General features: G+C 36.1%; 1 protein-coding gene across 5 annotated transcripts in view; it reads right to left on the bottom strand.

The window, feature by feature from the left end:
- The window catches only part of UBR1 (ubiquitin protein ligase E3 component n-recognin 1), a 184,606-nt gene that overhangs the window by 72,971 nt on the left and 91,516 nt on the right, over positions 1–20,119 (bottom strand). For all 5 annotated transcript variants that reach the window (XM_032622213.1, XM_032622215.1, XM_032622214.1 and 2 more), the window contains 13 exons: positions 19,829–19,891; positions 19,463–19,586; positions 19,040–19,147; positions 18,310–18,398; positions 16,655–16,753; positions 15,541–15,698; positions 10,794–10,893; positions 10,122–10,250; positions 5,530–5,710; positions 3,293–3,354; positions 2,684–2,794; positions 1,924–1,989; positions 1,564–1,665 (listed from right to left, as the gene is read on the bottom strand). In XM_032622213.1, coding sequence (XP_032478104.1) covers positions 1,564–1,665; positions 1,924–1,989; positions 2,684–2,794; positions 3,293–3,354; positions 5,530–5,710; positions 10,122–10,250; positions 10,794–10,893; positions 15,541–15,698; positions 16,655–16,753; positions 18,310–18,398; positions 19,040–19,147; positions 19,463–19,586; positions 19,829–19,891 — 1,392 coding nt within the window. The remainder of the gene's footprint in view (positions 1–1,563; positions 1,666–1,923; positions 1,990–2,683; positions 2,795–3,292; positions 3,355–5,529; positions 5,711–10,121; positions 10,251–10,793; positions 10,894–15,540; positions 15,699–16,654; positions 16,754–18,309; positions 18,399–19,039; positions 19,148–19,462; positions 19,587–19,828; positions 19,892–20,119) is intronic.

Genomic DNA, 20,119 nt, shown 5'->3' with positions numbered 1-20,119 from the left:
TGCACAGCAAAGGAAACCATAAACAAGATGAAAAAACAACCCTCAGAATGGGAGAAAATATTTGCAAATGAAGCAACTGACAAAGGATTAATTTCCAAAATTTACAAGCAGCTCATACAGCTCAATAACAAAAAAACAAACAACCCAATCCAAAAATGGGCAGAAGACCTAAATAGACATTTCTACAAAGAAGATATACAGAATGCCAACAAACACATGAAAGAATGCTCAACATCATTAATCATTAGAGAAATGCAAATCAAAACTACAATGAGATATTATCTCACACCAGTCAGAATGGCCATCATCAAAAAATCTAGAAATAATAAATGCTGGAGAGGGTGTGGAGAAAAGGGAACACTCTTGCACTGCTGGTGGGAATGTGAATTGGTACAGCCACTGTTGAGAACAGTATGGAGGTTCCTTATAAAACTACAAATAGAACTACCATATGACCCAGCAATCCCACTACTGGGCATATACCCTGAGAAAACCATAATTCAAAAAGAGTCATGTACCAAAATGTTCATTGCAGCTCTATTTACAATAGCCTGGAAATGGAAACAACCTAAGTGTCCATCATCAGATGAATGGATAAAGAAGATGTGGCCCATATATACAATGGAATATTACTCAGCCATAAAAAAAAACGAAATTGAGCTGTTTGTAATGAGGTGGATAGACCTAGAGTCTGTCATACAGAGTGAAGTAAGTCAGAAAGAGAAAGACAAATACCGTATGCTAATATATATATATGGAATTTAAGAGAAAAAAAATGTCATGAAGAACCTAGGGGTAAGACAGGAATAAAGACACAGACCTACTAGAGAACGGACTTGAGAATATGGGGAGGGGGAAGGGTAAGCTGTGAGAAAGCGAGAGAGAGGCATGGACATATATACACTACCAAACGTAAGGTAGATAGCTAGTGGGAAGCAGCCGCATAGCACAGGGAGATCAGCTGGGTGCTTTGTGACCGCATGGAGGGGTGGGATAGGGAGGGTGGGAGGGAGGGAGACGCAAGAGGGAAGAGATATGGGAACATATTTATATGTATAACTGATTCACTTTGTTATAAAGCAGAAACTAACACACAATTAAGCAATTATACCCCAATAAAGATGTTTAAAAAAAAAGCAATTATACCCCAATAAAGATGTTAAAAAAAAAAAAAAAGACACCAAAACTTTAAAAGTGATCATTTCTAGGAGGCAGAGTTTCATGTGATTTTTCTTCTCCTTTTTGTTAATCTATACACAGTCATCACTCAGTATCTGCAGGGGACTGGTTCTAGGACCCCTGCAGATACCAAAATCTACAGATGCTCAAGTCCCTTATATAAAATGGCTAGTACAGTTGGGATTATGTATCCATGGATATGGAGGGCCAATTATATTCTAATTTTTATAGAGTAAAAAGAATATATGTGTGTATATGTATGTTTTACGTATGTGCCTGATTTTTGGAGATATACATAAATAAATAAAAATCTTAAATATGATTAAAATTTTTAAAATAATATTTCCTTTGGAATTAATTTACTTATCAGTTTCTGTCACTTACCTGGTCTTTTGTGGATATGGTCTTGTTAAAAGCATCAGCAAGTTCATACCTCTGAAGTACCAGTAATAAGAATTTGTTGGGATCCATTAAAGATGCACCAATCTGTGAAAGAAATCAAGTACCATAGTTCTCATGTATTAAATGGAGAAACATTTTGTCTCCAGTAGGACTGTGAGAAAAAACTATAAGGAAATCTGCAGAAGATAATGCAGTAGTCCCTTCTGCTTCTATGATACTATATTCATTTCAACAGTGAGAAAAATTTAAGTGAAGTTAACAATAGTTACAATATCTTTGCTTATTATAAGGAACCTAGGAAGGAAGGTTAACACAAATATCAGAGGTAATTTAAATAGGTACCTGAAGCATAATGATATCTTTATCATACATTTCTTCTCTGCACTTAACATCTTGGTAATAAAACACCTATAAAATAAAAAGGAGAACAGAAGCTAAAAGAATCATTTTATTTCAAAAAGAATTCTTAAAATTTTCTCTAAACTAGAAACCCCAAGAACTCCTTTGTGGCAAAAAATAAGCTGTAAATCTACAAATCATTTTAAGGGATTTGTGAGGATGAAGTGAGAAAATACGGCATGAAAATCATTCAGAGTTAAAAATGCTCTATACTAGTTATTACTCTCAACATGCGTAACAAAAGAATTTATTTCCGTTAAGTTTAAAATGCCCACTTCAATAAAGTAAACCAATTTCTACAATCAATTATAACACTATTTTTCTCCCAAGTGGTATCTTTACAAGCCCTGTTTCCCCACCACTTAGGAAAAGCACTTCTCCTTATTTGCTCTACAACAGAAGGAAACAATGCCCTTCCATTAAGACTGGTGGTGGGAAGATTACATGTTCCCAAGTAATCTTCAGAAAAGACATATATTGGTGGGATGGTTCCTGGTACTACTGGCTTTCACCTAATCTACCCACTTAACAGTATTAAAGGATAAATGTCTATATGGCCACTAGAACTTTCATTTCTGAGTTTATATAAGAGAACACAAAACAAATACTCAGCAAAATCCAGGGACACAAAGTAAAACATATAAAGGAAAAAACAAGCAGAAAATGAACACATTCATAGTGTGAACAATAGGCCTTGCCATACCTGGCTAATGAGAGACAGCCCATTTCTTCGCCACATCTCAGCAACAACCTGGGCAACCAATACCAGACAACGCAAAGGATATTCCACTAGTACCTCTACTTGAAAATCCTCCTGAAACAGAGTGAGATCAATTCCATCATTTCCCAGAGGGCTTGGATGTTACACCACTATACATTGCTCAGTTTTCTCATCTGTAAAACTGAGGGCTTGAAGTAGATGACTCCAAGTCCCCATGATTTCAAAATGTTCTTTTTCTTCCCACTTAACCAAGAGGTATTTAGAGGGGACTTCCCTGGTGGCGCAGTGGTTAAGAATCTGCCTGCCAATGCAGGGAACACCGGTTCGAGCCCCGGTCCGGGAAGATCCCACATGCCGTGGAGCAACTAAGCCCATGCACCTAGAGCCCATGCTCCGCAACAAGAGAAGCCACCGCAATGAGAAGCGCACGCACTGCAACGAAGAGTAGCCCCCGCTCGCCACAACTAGAGAAAGCCCACATGCAGCAACGAAGACCCAACACAGCCAAAAATAAATAAATAAATAATTTTTTAAAAAAGAGGTATTTAGAAATAGAATATAAGCAAATCAACATTTAATAGAGTCACTTACAAAAGGCACAAATTCATGCAGTCTTGAAATAGCACCCAGCCTGCTTAAACGCACATGAAGACCTAAAGGTTAAAAAAAAAGAGAGAAAAATGAGAAAGCAATAAACCCAGCTGATTTGTTTCCTAGTTAACTCATCAAGTTTGAAAACTTGTGAGATTTAAACATACGTTTATTGAGTTTAGAAATGACATCTCAGAATGCAAACATTTGATTTCTAATTTTGAAACACAGTTTTACTAACATATTTAATATCCTACATTGTACAAGGTGTGCTTATAAATTATATAAAAATAATATTCTACCTCTTAAGAAATTATTCTCCTCTTAACCAAGCATCAAAAGAAATAAAAACTTATAAACAACACAGTCCTACTGTATAGCACAGGGAACTGTATTCACTATCCTGTGGTAAACCATAATGGTAAAGAATATGAAAAAGAATGTATATATACATATAGCTGAGTCATTTTACTATACAGCAGAAATTAAACACAACACGTAAATCAACTATACTTCAGTAAAATAAAAACAAATAAAAACGAATCTTGGTATTTCTTTTTATAAAAATAGAAGTGACATAAAATCATGTCAATTATACCATATACAAAAATTAACTAAAAATGAATCAAAGATCTGAACACAGGAGCTAAAACCATAAAACTCTTAGAAAATAACATAGGGAAAAGGCTTCATAACATTGGATTTGGCCATAATTTCTTGGATATGACACCAAAAGTACAGGCAACCAAAGGGAAAATAAATGAGACTACACCAAGTTAAAAACTTTTGTGCATCAAAGGACACTATCAACAGAGTGAAAAGGCAACTCACAGAATGGGAGAAAATATCTGCAAACCATGTATCTGATAAGCAGTTAATATCCAGAATATACAAAGAACTCCAATAACTCAACAACAAAATCTGATTAAAAAATAGACAAAGGACTTGAACAGACCTTTCTCCAAAGAAGATATACATATGGCCAGTAAGCACAGGAAAAGATGGTCAGTATCACTAATTATTAAGGAAATGCAAATCAAAACCACAAGGAGATACCACTTCACACTCATTAGGATGGCTATTTAAAAAACAAAAAATAACAAGTGTTGATGAGGATGTAAAGAAATTGGAATCCTTGTGCTCTGCTTCTGAGAATGTAAGATGGTGCAGCTGCTATGGAAAACAGTATGGTGGTTCCTCAAAAAATTAAAAAGCAGAATTATCTTATGATCCAGCAATTCCACTTTATGGGTATATACCTCAAGAATTGAAAACAAGCACTCAAGTGCATATTTGGACACCTGTGTTCATGGCAACATTATTCGACAATAGCCAAAAGATGTAAGCAACCCAAGCATCTACTGGAGGATGAATAAACAAAACGTGGTATATACATACTATGGAATATTATTCAACCTTAAAAATGAAGGAAATCTGACATATACTACAACATGGATGAACTCTGAGGACATTATGCTAAGTGAAATAATCCAGTTATAAAAGGATATGAGCATGATTTCACTTATATGAGGTACCTAGAGTAGTCAAGTCATAGAGCCAGAAAATCAGAGACTGTAGGGAGCAGAGAATGAGGAGTTATTTTAAATGGGCACAAATTTCAGATTGGGAAGATGGAAAGAATTCTGGATATGGATGGTGGTGATGGCTGTACAACAATGTGAATGTACTTAATGTCACTGAACTATATACTTAAAAAATGATTAAAATGGTAAATTTTATGTTATATATATTTTACCACAATTAAAAATATAATTATGTACACTTATACAAAGTTGTTAAAAGAAAAAGACACTGACATGGTCGATTTACATAGAAATACAAATCAAAGGATGATTAAAGAAAATCTATGATTTCTTTCTTTTAGTGGTAAAAGGAACAGTGACACAGTGAACACACTGGTGCAATCAGGAAGAGAAGAGGGTGAAAAAACAGCAACAAGATTTTCCTACATTTACATCTGGTTAGGCGATAAATTACCAAGTTAGTCCTTAAGTATATAGTATAAGGATCCATTAGTTGACCAAGATAACAAAAAGCCCAGGTAGCACCCTTAGACGTTCTGGTCACAGCTCTTTGAAGGATAGTGACAGCTTTTAACTGCAGTATCTGATCCGAGTATGTCTGTGCATACTGAGAACAAAAATAGTACTGATTCTAATATGAATATCTAGAAAACAAAGCTAATAGAAACATACAAAAACCAAATAAACACTCACCAGCAAGAGTCCTAGAGATTGGCAGATGTATGCTTACAAGATCTTCAGATACTCTGTAGGATTTAGTTTCCAAAGTATGACCACACAATTGTACTACTGTTTTGCTACTAGATTTGAAACTTGTACTGCACCTCATCACAGCTTTATGACATTCTTTATAAGCCACCAGTAATAGTTCCTCCTAAAAGGAAAATAAAAATGCAAATAAATTGACAAGTTATCTACTTTATTACATCATTCAGTATATATTTACTAAATACAAGCACAAAATTGTTTGATGTGTTACTAGAGCTACATCAACAGGATCTGCAAACCTGTAGGAAATATTATGACAGTCAGACAGACGCACATACACACACAATCAAACTAAAAAATTGTAAGCCACGTAAATGGTATAAACTAATAATCTTAATAGGGCAAAAAAAAAAAAAAGAATCACAAACAACTGGGAATACTTGTTTGCAAAAGTAGCTTTTGAGGGGCTTCCCTGGTGGCACAGTGGTTAAGAATCCACCTGCCAATGCAGGGGACACAGGTTCAAGCCCTCGTGCAGGAAGATCCCACATGCCATGGAGCAACTAAGCCCGTGTGCCACATACTGAGGCTGCGCTCTACAGCCCACAAGCCACAACTACTGAGCCCACGTGCCACAACTGCTGAAGCCCACGTGCCTAGAGCCTGTGCTCTGCAACAAGAGAAGCCACTGCAATGAGAAGCCCGTGCACTGCAACAAAGAGTAGCCACCACTCGCTGGAACTAGAGAAAGCCTGCGTGCAGCAACAAAGACCCAACATAGCCAAAAATAAATAAATAAATAAATTTTTTTAAAAAGCTTTTGAGTGGGGTTTGAAAGAATATGCAGAATTTAAGTATGGCGGGAAGATGGAGAGATGGTAGCACTGTAAGCACAGATACAGAATAAACAAAGAGAAATAAGGGGAAGTAATAACTCCTGTTCGGGCAATGGAAAGGAATAAAAACTAGATAAATCAAAGGGTTTATGGACAGAATTAATGAGCAATTAAACTGGAAATATGCCTTGCGTTGCCATGTAAAGTTGAATATACTGATACTGTCTGAAGTGTAATAATGTAGTCAACATATTGCTTCAAGAAGAATTAGTGGGTGTCACTGAAGGTAACAGATTGGAGACAGTAGTGTTAGGAGACAAGGAAACCAATAGAAAGTTTATTACTAAGTTAAGTGTAAGGTGATAAGGGATTCAAACTAGGGTGGGGGCAGTCAGGGCAAAAAAGAATAAACCCATAGGAAATAAGTTAGGATTATAAAATAAATTTAGGATAAGGAAGACTCAAATCTGGGTGAGTATGGCAGGGAAATGAGTCAAAGGTCACTTTTTAAGAGTATTTCTCACTGATTTTATCTTGAAAAAAGGAATTCTATAGTTAAATAAATTTTGGGAATATCTCTCTTAGAAATGAGCACATTAATTTTTTTTTCTTTAAATAAATTTATTTAGTTAGTTTTTGCTGTGTTGGTTCTTCGTTGCTGCGTGAGGGCTTTCTCTAGCTGTGGCGAGCGGGGGCTACTCTTCATTGACATGCGCAGGCTTCTCATTGCAGTGGCTTATCTTGTTGCAGAGCACGGGCTCTAGGCACATGGGCTTCAGTAGTTGCAGCACGCAGGCTCAGTAGTTGTGGCACACGGGCTTAGTTCTCCACGGCATGTGGGATCTTCCCAGACCAGGGCTTGAACCCGTGTCCCCTGCACTGGCAGGTGGATTCTTAACCACTGAGCCACCAGGGAAGTCCGAGAACGCTGATTGATCAAAGGGTTTGAGAAGTTCAGTGGCTTAAAAAATCATGTTTGATTTTGTTCAACCTAGCATTTCCCGATCTTACATGAACATAAAACTTTCTCCCCCCCTCAAAAGTCTGTTAACATCTAACACACAGAACACAGTGGCTCTCAGATTTGCTGTATGGATGAATGTATGAATCATGGTGTCATGAACAGAATAAGGGAGTCAAGAAGAAAAAATGCAAGCTGGAAGTAGAATGAAATGATGACAAATCAATTTAATATACTCTGAGTTTGAAATGCAAATGTAAGATCCAAGCAGTAATGTGTAGCACACAAACAGAAGTGATTCTATAGTTTGGGCAAGTTATCTTACGAAGTTTTAATTGGGGTGGTAGAAATAAAAGATCTGTAAGAAAAAGAAAACATTGGGGAATGTCTTATTTAGTAGGCAGAAGGAAGTGAGTGGAAAAAAGGCTATCATTGATTGAAAATGGGTAATCAATAAGAGAAATATTAGGATAAGTAAGTTTGTGAAAATCAGAGGGAAGGAGTTTCAAAACGATTAAGGTTCTCAAAAGAATACAATGTTACAGACATTTAAGGAAGATGGGGGACTTAGAAAAGACCTCTGAATTTGGTTACTGAATAGATCCTTTGAAAGTTTTTCTAAAAGCAGTTCCTATCAATTGGTAAGGGCAGAAGCCTGGCTCTAAAGAAGTTTTAGAAGCTAAAGAGTGGCGACAGTAAATGTAGATGACTTCAGGAGGTTTTGCAGATGTCACCATGAACACCACACTCTGTGACCTCGTCTCCAACAATTAAGCATGCCCTTCATAAAGATGAGGGGAGCCAAAAAATATGTGCTGTGGTAGTTGCTGGACAATATTTCCTGTCCTTATTGTTCTATACAGCTGCTGTGCTAGATTAAAGTCTATTGTGTCTGTGAGCGTGACCGCCACTCTGAACCCATAACCAATGCTGGTGGTGGAGCAGATGAGGAAAAGAGAGAGATAAAATACAGTTCATGAGGTAGCAATGACAAGTAAGGGGGCTTTTATTCTCATTGTTCTTAAGAATAGGAGAGTCCTGTGTGTTTACAGGCAGATGAATGAAAGAGTGGGAAATACCAGAGGAGACAACTGAGGAAGCAAACTCCAGGAAGAAGAAATATAGGTTGGGACCAAGAGCCTAGGTAGAGACATCACTTTTAGAAAGAGTTAAATGAAAGAGACCAATAGTGAAGATATATATAGAAACTCAATGAATTGACTATAGTGAGATGTACAGAGAAACTGGAGAAGATGAAAGAATTTGACTTAGATAATGTTAATTTTTTCAGAACAGAAATAAATGAGGTCATCTTCTCCAAAGGGAGTCTGGAGTAGGATTACGTGTTTAAAGAGCATTATGGTCTAAAATTATTGCTTAAGGAGGGGACTTCGCTGGAGGTCCAGTGGTTAAGAATCAGCCTTCCAATGCAGGGGACATGGGTTCAATCCCTGGTTGGTGAACTAAGATCCCACATGCCATGGGGCAACTAAGCCCGCATGCTGCAACTACTGAGCATGCAGGCCACAACTAGAGAAGACCACACACTGCAAAGAGGAGGACGCATGCCACAGCAGAGGATCCCACATGCCACAACGAAGATCCCATGTGCCGCAACTAAAACCCAATGCAGCCAAAAATAAAATAAATATTTTTTAAAATAAATAAAATTATTGCTTAAGGAAAAACATTAGTTCTATATTTTAAAATTAATTTGCTTGGACTTCCCTGGTGGCACAGTCGTTAAAAATCTGCCTGCTAGAGGCTTCCCTGGTGGCGCAGTGGTTGAGAGTCTGCCTGCCAATGCAGGGAACATGGGTTCAAGCCTTGGTCTGGGAAGATCCCACATGCCGCGGAGCAACTGGGCCCGTGAGCCACAACTACTGAGCCTGCGCGTCTGGAGCCTGTCCTCTGCAACAAGAGAGGCCGCGACAGTGAGAGGCCCGCGCACAGCGATGAAGAGTGGCCCCCGCTTGCCGCAACTAGAGAAAGCCCTCGCACAGAAACGAAGACCCAACACAGCCAAAAATAAATAAATAAATTTATTTAAAAAAAGAATCTGCCTGCCAATGAAGGGGACATGGGTTCGAGCCCTGCTCCAGGAAGATCTCACATGCTGTGGTGCAACTAAGCCCAAGCGCCACAACTACTGAGCCTGAGCTCTAGACCCTGAGGGCCACAACTACTGAGCCTGCATGCCACAACTACTGAAGCCCACGCACCTAGAGCCTGTGCTCTGCAACAAGAGAAGCCACTGCAATGAGAAGCCCGCACACTGCAACGAAGAGTAGCCCCCGCTCGCCGCAACTAGAGAAAGCCTGTACACAGCAACGAAGACCCAATGCAGCCAAAAATAAATAAATTAATTAAAAAATAAATAACTAAAATTAATTTTCTTAATGGTTTAACTCACATAACAAGGCTCTTGATTGAATAAATATCTACACCCCTCCACTGTTGGAATAGTTAAAAGTCTAGTCCTAATTTTATTATTAATATTCATGTCCAAGGAAATAAATTTATCAATAATTAATTTATTAATTGATTAGTGTGTGCTGTATTTTTTAAACTCCACTATTCCCAAAGGTAAATGGAATGCCATGGAGCACATTTTCTAATTAAGTGTAAAAAACTACAAATTTAATAAGATAATTCAAACATGTAAGAAACTATTTAAGCAATAAAACTTTACATCAAGGAAGTTGCAACATAAAACTATACTATTAATAACAATCAGAACACTTAAAAAGGCACAGATCCTTCTAACAAATTTTACTTACATCACAAGCGCACCACTCTTGGAACATTAGTAAAATGTTCTTCAATTGCATCTGTATAGCAATGGCAGCCTCCCAGTCAGGATCCACTTCTATGTGTTGCCCAACCTGTCTTCTGATTTCTTCCATTCCCTACAAGAAAAGAGTGGTTAACATATACATATGGGCCCTCTTTCTTTGCTCTTCCACTGGCAAAATATAAGATCATCAGGATTTATATTCATGTATGTGTAGTTTTTTAACATAGCTGTTACACTAGGTCAGAACGCACGGGTTCAAATCATAACTCTGTCACTTTTCTAGCTGTATGACCCTGGTCAAATTATTTCTAAGCTATGATTCCCTTATACGTAAAAGGGGGATAATAATAGTAACTACCTCATAAGATTGCTATGAAGCTCAAAAGAAAGAATGCATGAAAGTGCTTACTATAGTTATCACATGGTAAGCATAAATAAACATTAATAGTAACAACTGCAGTTAACTAAGCTATTCAGAAAGATCTATTAAAGCAGAATCAGTGAGGCAGTGTTTAAATTTTACTTCTATTTTGCTATATTTATCCTTTCTCAAATAAAAAACATAATTTGCTCAAAACAAAACAAAACATTAAAGATTGGGGTTAAGTTTTTTAAAATAAATTTATCTTACTGATGTACAGAAGAACTATCATACCTGCATACAGGTAAGAATCTTCAAAAAAGATCTAAAGCCTTCAAGGAACTGCATTCTTAATCTTTCCGTCCACACTGCGGGCTTGCTGATGAGGATATACCTATCATTTCAAGAGACGAAGAAACATTTCACTTTCCTATTTTGGGATAATTTTAAGGTTCTCAGGGCTATAGATAATGCTGATTCATCAAAATTATGAATTCTAATTTCTTACAACTCTAGGCAGTGCTAGAATTACATCAGCAAAATGTGAATGCTCTACCTATGAGAGGCAGATGTCAAAGCTAAGCCTGACTTCTCCACTCAAAAGTTAGTCTGGGGGAAGGGGGGGGAAAAAAAAAAAAAAAAAAAAAAAAAAAAAAAAAAGTTAGTCTGATTAAGTGAATCTAGCCTGTCACAGCTGGACAACCACAGTACAAATTTTCTAGAACTGTTCATACCCTTCACCCAAAGGACCAGTTGAAATCCCTTCAGCCTCAAAATGCATGTCAAAACTACATGTGCATGATGTATGCTGGTTGTGCAAACTATTTCAGAATATTTTGTAACTTATAAAATATTTTTGTGCATTAAAATGACACACATTTTCCCCTAAAGCATACAGTCATGAGAATTATAGTAGTTTGGCCTGAGGATTCAATACCTTTGTTACTGCTGCTCAGTATGTAATGACTAAAGATTTGTACAACTTTGTGTGACTATTCTGCACTGGTTCCCAGAGCCATTCATTCCTGCTACCTGATTTCAGTACCATAGATATACTACTGCTGGTGGGTCAGGAAATTTGGAACAGACTTCCTACCTCCAGGCTTTCTTCACCCAGAACCCAGAAGAAGGATATAAGCACCTATGTCATCATGGCTTACATATCAGAATGTATTTGTTTCATAAGATAAACAGACCCATTTTAGCCTATAATTTACAAGACCACTACTTCTTTTGGCTGTAAAGACAATGGCTGTTTTCATATCCAGTGGGAACATGGTTTATCACAAAATAACTTCTCAGGAAGGAATCATTAACAATTATTAAAAATTATTTTGCACTCAGTCAACCCAAATCAATTCCTATTACACACCAGGTATCAGGAACATAAACATGAACCAGACACCCTACCCTTGAGGTTCAAAGTGCAGATGGGAAAACAGATATGTATACTGGACACTGTAATCTAATGTTAAGCTCCCAAAAAAAGGGCACAAAGGAAGTAATGCTGAACATAAAAGACATGGCAAAAAGATGGAGGAAAAATTAGTTTTATTCATAAAGATAGTAAGGATTGTGGTTTAATTTTCCCTTTCTTTAAATATCCATCAATATGTTGAAAGTTAAAATACAATCATCAGGGGCTTCCCTGGTGGCGCAGTGCATGAGTGTCTGCCTGCTGATGCAGGGGACACGGGTTCGTGCCCCGGTCCGGGAGGATACCACATGCCGCAGAGCTGCTGGGCCCGTGAGCCATGGCCACTGAGCCTGCGCGTCTGGAGCCTGTGCTCCGCAACGGGAGAGGCCACAACAGTGAGAGGCCCGCGTACCGCAAAAAAAAACCCCCCAAAAAAACAATCATCAGGACTTTATCAAAGAAAACTTTGAAATATACTAATTACATTCTAAATCTTTCTTTTAAAGTAAAAAAGACTAAAGTTTAAACTCTACCACAATGAACAAATGGCATCAAAGTTTGGCTGTTTTCTAGAGCACTGCTACTCAAAAGGTTGGTTCACAAACCAGAAGCATCAGCATCAACTGAATCTTTAGAAATGCAGAATCTACTGAGTAATAATCTACATTTTAACAAGCTCCCATAAAGATTTGCATTCATATTAATATTTGAGAAGCACTGATCTAGAGAAGAAAATTTACATTTCTAGTTTCACATAGTTCATGCCTGACCCCTGTAGGAGACCTAGGAAGTAAAGAAGATGTAAGAGATAGGAAGAAAGGAAAGAGTAAGGAAGGAAAGGAAAAGAAAAGCAGTCTGCAGATAAAAATAGGTGGTAAAAGCAGTGGAAGGAGAGGGTGGGACAGAGTAGGAGAGGAAGAGGGTGACTTGCATTGAGAGTATGCTATACTTTTCAGAAAAAGGAAGGAACAAGTTAGAGTAATAAAAGGACAATATTCACTTAACAGAACCAAGGTTCAACTGCATCTCTTTTCTAAGTTTCATTTCCATAATATCCCAACAGATACCTTCCACAGAGTGAGTGACAAATGAAACTAAATTAATACAGGTGTATTTATTTAGAATGAGAGAGGTAATAATCCCTTCCTTCTACTACACAGACCTCAGAGTACTGTGTTCATTTCTTGGCATATACCTTAAGTGGTATACAGTCAACTAAAACAGCTTCAGTAGCGAAGGACAATAATGTAGAAGGAATTTTAAATATGAAATGGGTATATTTAAAGAAAATGATGCAACTTAACATAAAAAAGAGTTGTCAGATATGCCTGCTGTCTTCAAATACGTCAAGTTAAATGAGCACTGAGTTGCTCTGAATGGACAAAGGGTGAGCTAGAGCCACATAATGAAAGCTACAAAAAGGCAGATTTCAATATAAAATAAACTTTCTAAAAGTTGGAAGGGGCTACTCAAGGGTTAGAATGCACTGCTTTGAGAGAATGAAAATTTCCTGAGGCAGGCTGAACAGAGCTTCTGCTAGGACCAATAAACTTATTTCATGCTGAGGTACAGTCAGATAAGTAGTATATAAAGTGAGACTATGAAGAGCTACAAATTCTGGAAGAATCTGTACTTTATTCTAGAAACAGTTAAAAGGCATTAAGTATTTGTGGTTATTTCTAACTGATTTAAAAATAAGCAGGGCTTCAGGAAGAAGTGGTGAATGAGTAAGTATATGGGGAAATAATAAGAATGACTACAAAATTTCTACAATGAGAGACTGAGAAATGGGGCTCAGTAATTATTTGTTAAATGAAGGGTATATCTGATTGGTGTTTTAGGCCAGGTTTCAGAGAAGGCTTTGTTGTTGTTTATGTAGTCTGTGAAGCTACATAATGTAGTGAAAGGAACATGAGTATTACAGATAAATAATGCTAGGCTCAAATCCAAATTCTGCCACTTACTAGTTTTGTGACCTTAGGCAAATAATTATAATCTACAAATAAAGATATCACCTACCTTATGAGAATGTTGCAAGAATAAAATGAAGTAAAATAAGTAAAGCTTCTTAGCACATAGCAGTTACTAATAAATAACACAGGACCCTTGTGAGAGTGAATTACATGAGAAGTCTAACACAGTATCTGCTAATCAGGTCCTCAAAAGACATTAATTTTCCCTTCTCCTTGTCATTAGAGATATCTCTACTTATGTAAGGATGTAGGAGAGCAGTTGTGAGCATCAGATGAGTGGGAAAACTTTAAAATTACCTTCCCAACCAGGGACCCTGAAGTTTTACCATAGGGGTAAGTATCTAGGGATGCATTACCTCTAAATTATTTACCACATAGAATAATTATAGTCAGAGATCCACAAAATAAAATAAGACAAAACAATGATGTGATTATGCACTTCTCTGGATAGAAAAATAACTCTGTTATAAGAATACTTCAGAGTAATGAGAACCACAGAAAGAGATTTTTCCTATACAGTAGACCAAAGGAATGATAAGTACACTGATTTAACACTAAACTTTAAGTACTGCCATTTGGAGTTTTTGTATATTTTTTGTTTGTTTTGCATATTGTAAATTATGCATAATTTGTGAATCACACTGTCTAAATGGTAATTCACTACTGAACTCATCACCATCTCAACTTGTACTGAAGATATGATAACATAACGATTTACTGAACTTTAAAGAAAGAATTACATGTCATAATCATGTTTAGAAATTGCAGAATTTGAAAGGGTCTGGAAACATTTTTCTGAGTAATATCAAGGATCCAATGCATAGTTCCAGAAATCTGTCAAATGTATTTTTCTAACTAGAGTAAACTATTTCTAGGTTGGTTTAGAAACTTGTTTCCAACTCTCTATACTTTACATGGTCACTAGAAGAAGTGGACAAAATTAGAATGATTTTATTCACGTAGGGACTAAAATAAGTAATCATATATATCTTAGAGCTCTTTTTTTAATAGTGAACTAAATGAAACATATTTTGTCTTAATATATTCTTAAAATAATTAAGTTTATGATTTATTGAATACTTTACACAGCATAATCCTTATAGTAGTCACCATCTATTTCTTAAAAAATTAGAAATTTATTTCCTTTTAGGTCCAATGATCCCAAATGTGACCTATCATATGATTCCAACTTTACTTTAAAAGGAAACTCCATTTCTTCAGGGAGAAAAACTTAAGAAACCCCTGATGAATACTTGGTCATATGTATGTAAAAGGGAGTTTAAAAAATTCACATCAACAAGATCATCTGAAACTAAGCACAAAGAGACTATGCAAGAGGGAAAGAACCAAAATACATGAGTGGAAGTGAGTGGAAGGCATGGTGACCATAATGGAGATTCATTTGGTGACCCCAAGAGACCCTAAGTTCCTGTGAGAGGCCCTTCCTCAGTACCTTCTTTACTGACCTGATTTTAAGTCTATAAGAAGCCTTCACTTAAAACATTTATTGACATCACAGTAACAGTTCTTTGTCCTTGCCATCATTATAAAGATTCCAAGATAACCAAAAGGATCAGATGTTTATATATAGAACAGAATAAACACAACTGTGTTTAACAGGTACCCTCACCTTTTTACTCGAACAACTTACTTTAGATCACATATTACTGCATATACTCTTCCCAATTTGTCCTGGCTATAACCCTGGAAGTTGAATTTATTGTTCCTATCCAAGTACTCAGGCAAAACTTCCAGCAGAGTTTCAGTGATGACAGAGATAACATTTTGCTCTTCAATAAGATGTCGAGCCTGCAGAACATGTGAAAAATATTGTCTTTAGTATTAACTCATTATAGTATGGACTTTACTTATTTATTCATTTGGTTGGTAAATCATTTTGAATAAATGTTTGTTGAGCATCAAACACACTCCTTAGTCTCACAGGATAGCAATTTCTGAGAAATTATTTTCTAAAAGTAAAAATTCCCTACTCCTCAGCAACTAGAAAACACCTGTCTGAACACACCAAGCCCATTACACAGGTTACACAGTACCTGTGTAACATTCATTTACATGAACGCTTACCACTGTTAATCACACAGTGAGCAAAGTAGAACAAACAGATATACTTCAGGCTTCTGTCATATATATTTTCTATTCTGACATCTCCCCCTTAATCGCAATCCAATTTCTCTTCCCCATTCTTTTCTCTGGCCTTTGAAAAGAGAAAGTAGGAACTTTCCAGAAGAAACAGGAAAAGTAGCAGGATAAAAAGGAAGCAGAATCCTCCACCCTCCTCCTCCCAGGCCTATGCAGCTCCATCTCATGCAAATGCTCAACAGTTATACTCTCCTCCTGTTTTGTTTTATCTTACTCTATTCCCCCACCCTAACAACAATGATTAAAAAAAAAAAAAACCTAAAGAACAAGAGAATAGCACACAAAAAAATTTTTGGTATTAAAAAGGCACTGTTCCTAAGTTACTCTAGACACTGAGAAACCATCCCTAGGTTTCACCTGCAGGAATAAGCACTTTTGGACCAAGGTAGTGCCATCACTCCCACTCCACAAATTACCTAGCCCTTGGGTATCATTAAAGCATTTTCACGTGCAGATACCACTGAAGCATTATTCAATTTTCCACGTGTAATTAGACCAGCACAGTGACTCAGAAATTGTTTTAATTCAAGTCAACACTAACTAAAATTCTTAAATAATAAAATAAATATTACTTAGAAAGATTGCCAAGACTAATTAATACATACCAAAGTAGGAACAGTAAACATCTGAACTGAGAGTGCAGTTATAGAGATACTTCTGTCATGATCATCACTGATATAGTCTTTCTGTAGCTGCTTATAATACTGGAAGATAAAACAATAAGTGGAGAAGCAATTATAAATAAGTACTGAAAACTTTTAAAATCCCAATTTTAACAGCTGCTATATTTGTTCCTATGTATAAGATGGCAAGTATTATAACTCCTATTTATTAAGGGGAGATACTATGGTCAACAAAAATTTACTAGAAAGAGAATAACAAAAGACTGAATATGAATTCAGCTACCCAAACTAGCATAGTTGGATACTGAGAACTATTTTTAAAAAACACAACAAACAGACACACACACACACACACACACACACACGTAAAAATCACAGAGGACTGCAAAGGTGTAGTATATACTTTCTCAAACAGAATCTGGGGCAATCTTTAGCAGATTTTACCCCAATGGAATAGGGCAGGGACTATATTGAAAGTATTTAAAAGCTGATATGACCCAGAAAACCAACCATCAGATTCAACCCAGCCTTAAACAGAATGGATGCTGGCTGTACATAACTTCTTATACATACTGGTGCATACCAGTATGAAAATCAATCCTGATATCTTGGGAGAACAAAAATAATAATACATCCAGTCATGCATCAAGCATCTATTATATGTAAGCACAGTGTTAGATCCCTGACCTACATATTTAATTTCAACCATTAGAATTCATACAAAGTTTGAGGTAACCATGGTATACAGAAAAACATCATATAAGGAGGGAGAACTGCTGTTGTATAAGGAAAAAACTTCATTTCAGATCACAGATATGGTCCAATATTCTCTCTCTCATGAGTTTTAGAAGAATAGAGTTGAGAATTTGAGTTGTCATCACCTTTAAAGAAACCAAATGTCTTAGTTGCTTTTAACAATCTACTTATAAAATCCAGGAAGTGCAGGTATCTTATCCCATAGTATCATTTGCCTATGACAATCATTATTTCACTCTCTGCTTCCAATTCCATCCTGGGTCTACCTCTGTCCTAAGTTTTACAGAATTTCCTGCCACTCAAAATCAGAGTAAACTAACAAGTATTTACTGGATACCTCTGTATAAGGCAAAGCAGAAGGTTAAAGAAGTACATGTTCTTACTAGTCTAACTTGAGAGAGAGAGAGACAAAAACTATAACAATATAAGGGATATACAATAGATCAATAAAACAATATTAAAAAGCTATAAGATTTATCTTTATATTCTAGCCTCAAATAGTTAAGTATACTCTTGCCCATCAGATATCTGCCTCCTTTTAGCATGTATATCTGTTCCTTTTCCCTGCTATGCCTTTCAGCTAGTCACTGCTCTTGTTATAATTTTACTAACAAATGATTAGGAAAGATAAATGTATTCATGAATGTGATAACTTCCTACTGCTTTTTCTAGGCAAACAATAGGTCATTTTCCACCTATCTCCTCTCTCAGACTACTGTTTCCATACTACCAAACGTGAAAATAAATGAACTTTTTGACAGAGAAATGAACTATAAAATTAAATTCTTGCTTCATAATTATCCCCTTTGTTTCCATTATTTCACTTACAAAAATGGTTTTCTATTTCTATTTGTTGATATCTATTTATAAAGAGCAATTACCTTCACAAATTCCATAGCAAAGAATTTTTTGTATTCCATCTCCATAAAAAAACTGCTGAAGATCAATTCGTGAAGGATCTTACGGGCACCTATACATCATTTTTGGGGGAGGTGGGAGGAGTATCACCAAGGCAAAAAAAACATTCCAGCTATTAGTAGTGGCAGAATATTATAAAAATATTTCACATGCTAATAGACCTCAAGGACTCAAATGTTAGTGGCATTTATTGCATTAATATTTAATAGCTAGAATTTAAAATACATACATGTAATGCCTTTCCCCTCTTTTTCTGTACCCCTCTCACTCCTGTACCTTACTTCATCCTACTTCTCCCACCTTTCTCCATTCCTTTTCATTCTGTTTCACTAAAGACTACTCTTACTCTGTACTTTCCCTTCTCCATCCCCTTTAACCTTTCTCTCACCTTTTACTTTTGGTTCTTCATTTAAATTTTAAAAATGAAAATTAACATAGTTTTTATAATGGCACTACTGCATGAATGCATACATACTCTTTTTACTGGTTCTGAGTAAATGAAAAGGCACTATAATTAAAAGGCAATATCCTGGGGTTTTAATACAGAATACATATTGATTGGTTAACCTCACCTTCAAAGTATAATATCTTATCAAGTTCACTGATTTAATAAACAAAAGAGATTAAACTCCACTTTAAGGTCATAATATTCCTCTGCTTCATGGCAAGAAGCACAAGTAAAGATCTACCTACCTTTATAAAGCTTTGCATCCCAAAGCATTAACCTGCTTATGAGACAGGGATTCTCAGAGCCAGGTTCTTCTCTAAGGCATGCTTGGCAAAAGATCTGTCTGAAGTCACCTACAAACAAAAAAAGTCATATAATTTTTATTCTTAAAGTATTTTCTCCCAAAAGTACATTTCCTATAATAACATATGAAAAAACTAACGGTAATTATCCTACACTTGATATCAAGAATTATTCTGTCAATATCAAAGAATCAAGAGCCAATGAAACATTATTCACAGCATCTGAAATGCAATCCTGAAAATAAACAAAATGTATAAAAAAAAACAAAAACCATTTTATTTTATACTCAATGACATTTTAAAATTTGTGGCTATTTAAAAAGATAATAGTTTATGAAAAATAAGAAAAATAGGCTATATGCTTACTTGAATAGCTCATAATTTTATTCATCCAGGACCCCAGACGCAAAGCAAATTTCTGATGAGCCATAACCTCAGAGTGTAATACTTCTACATGAAGTGGATGTTGAGAGACATTTTCTGAATGACTCTAGAAATGAAAGGAATATTAAAAACAAACTAGTTTTAAATTTTTTGTTTTAACTAAGTAATCTACTCTTCAAAAAAAGAAATCATATAACTCTTGCAGTTCCAAATCTCTGGGTCTAAATGCTCCAATCTTATCTTTACTTAGGATGTCAAACCACTTCAACAATATAATTGTTTTACTTGGGCTCTTGTAATGTGCATTCCTCTTAAAATTCTCTTTTTGACTCTAATTCAGAAAATTACCTTTATATCTTCCTTTGCTTCCTGGCAAGCAGCAAAAGCACCTGCTTTAACAGCCCGACGGCCCTAATTATAGACAAACATGAGAATTAGGTAGTAGATTGACAATCCCAATCAATAAGTAATATAAAGCCCAAAGACCCAATAAGCTCTTAATTATCAATCATTTGTTGACTGCCTAAAAGTCCTAAGATTGACAATACCTAGAAGATAAACATAAATGTTTAGCAGCTTTATGTAGCTTCAGAACTTTCAATACCACTAGTGGACAGTTTCTATACTTTAGGATTCTAG

Source organism: Phocoena sinus, chromosome 2, assembly GCF_008692025.1.
Source record: "Phocoena sinus isolate mPhoSin1 chromosome 2, mPhoSin1.pri, whole genome shotgun sequence".
Classification (NCBI taxonomy): Eukaryota; Metazoa; Chordata; class Mammalia; order Artiodactyla; family Phocoenidae; genus Phocoena; species Phocoena sinus.
This window is presented reverse-complemented; position numbering and strand designations above follow the sequence as displayed.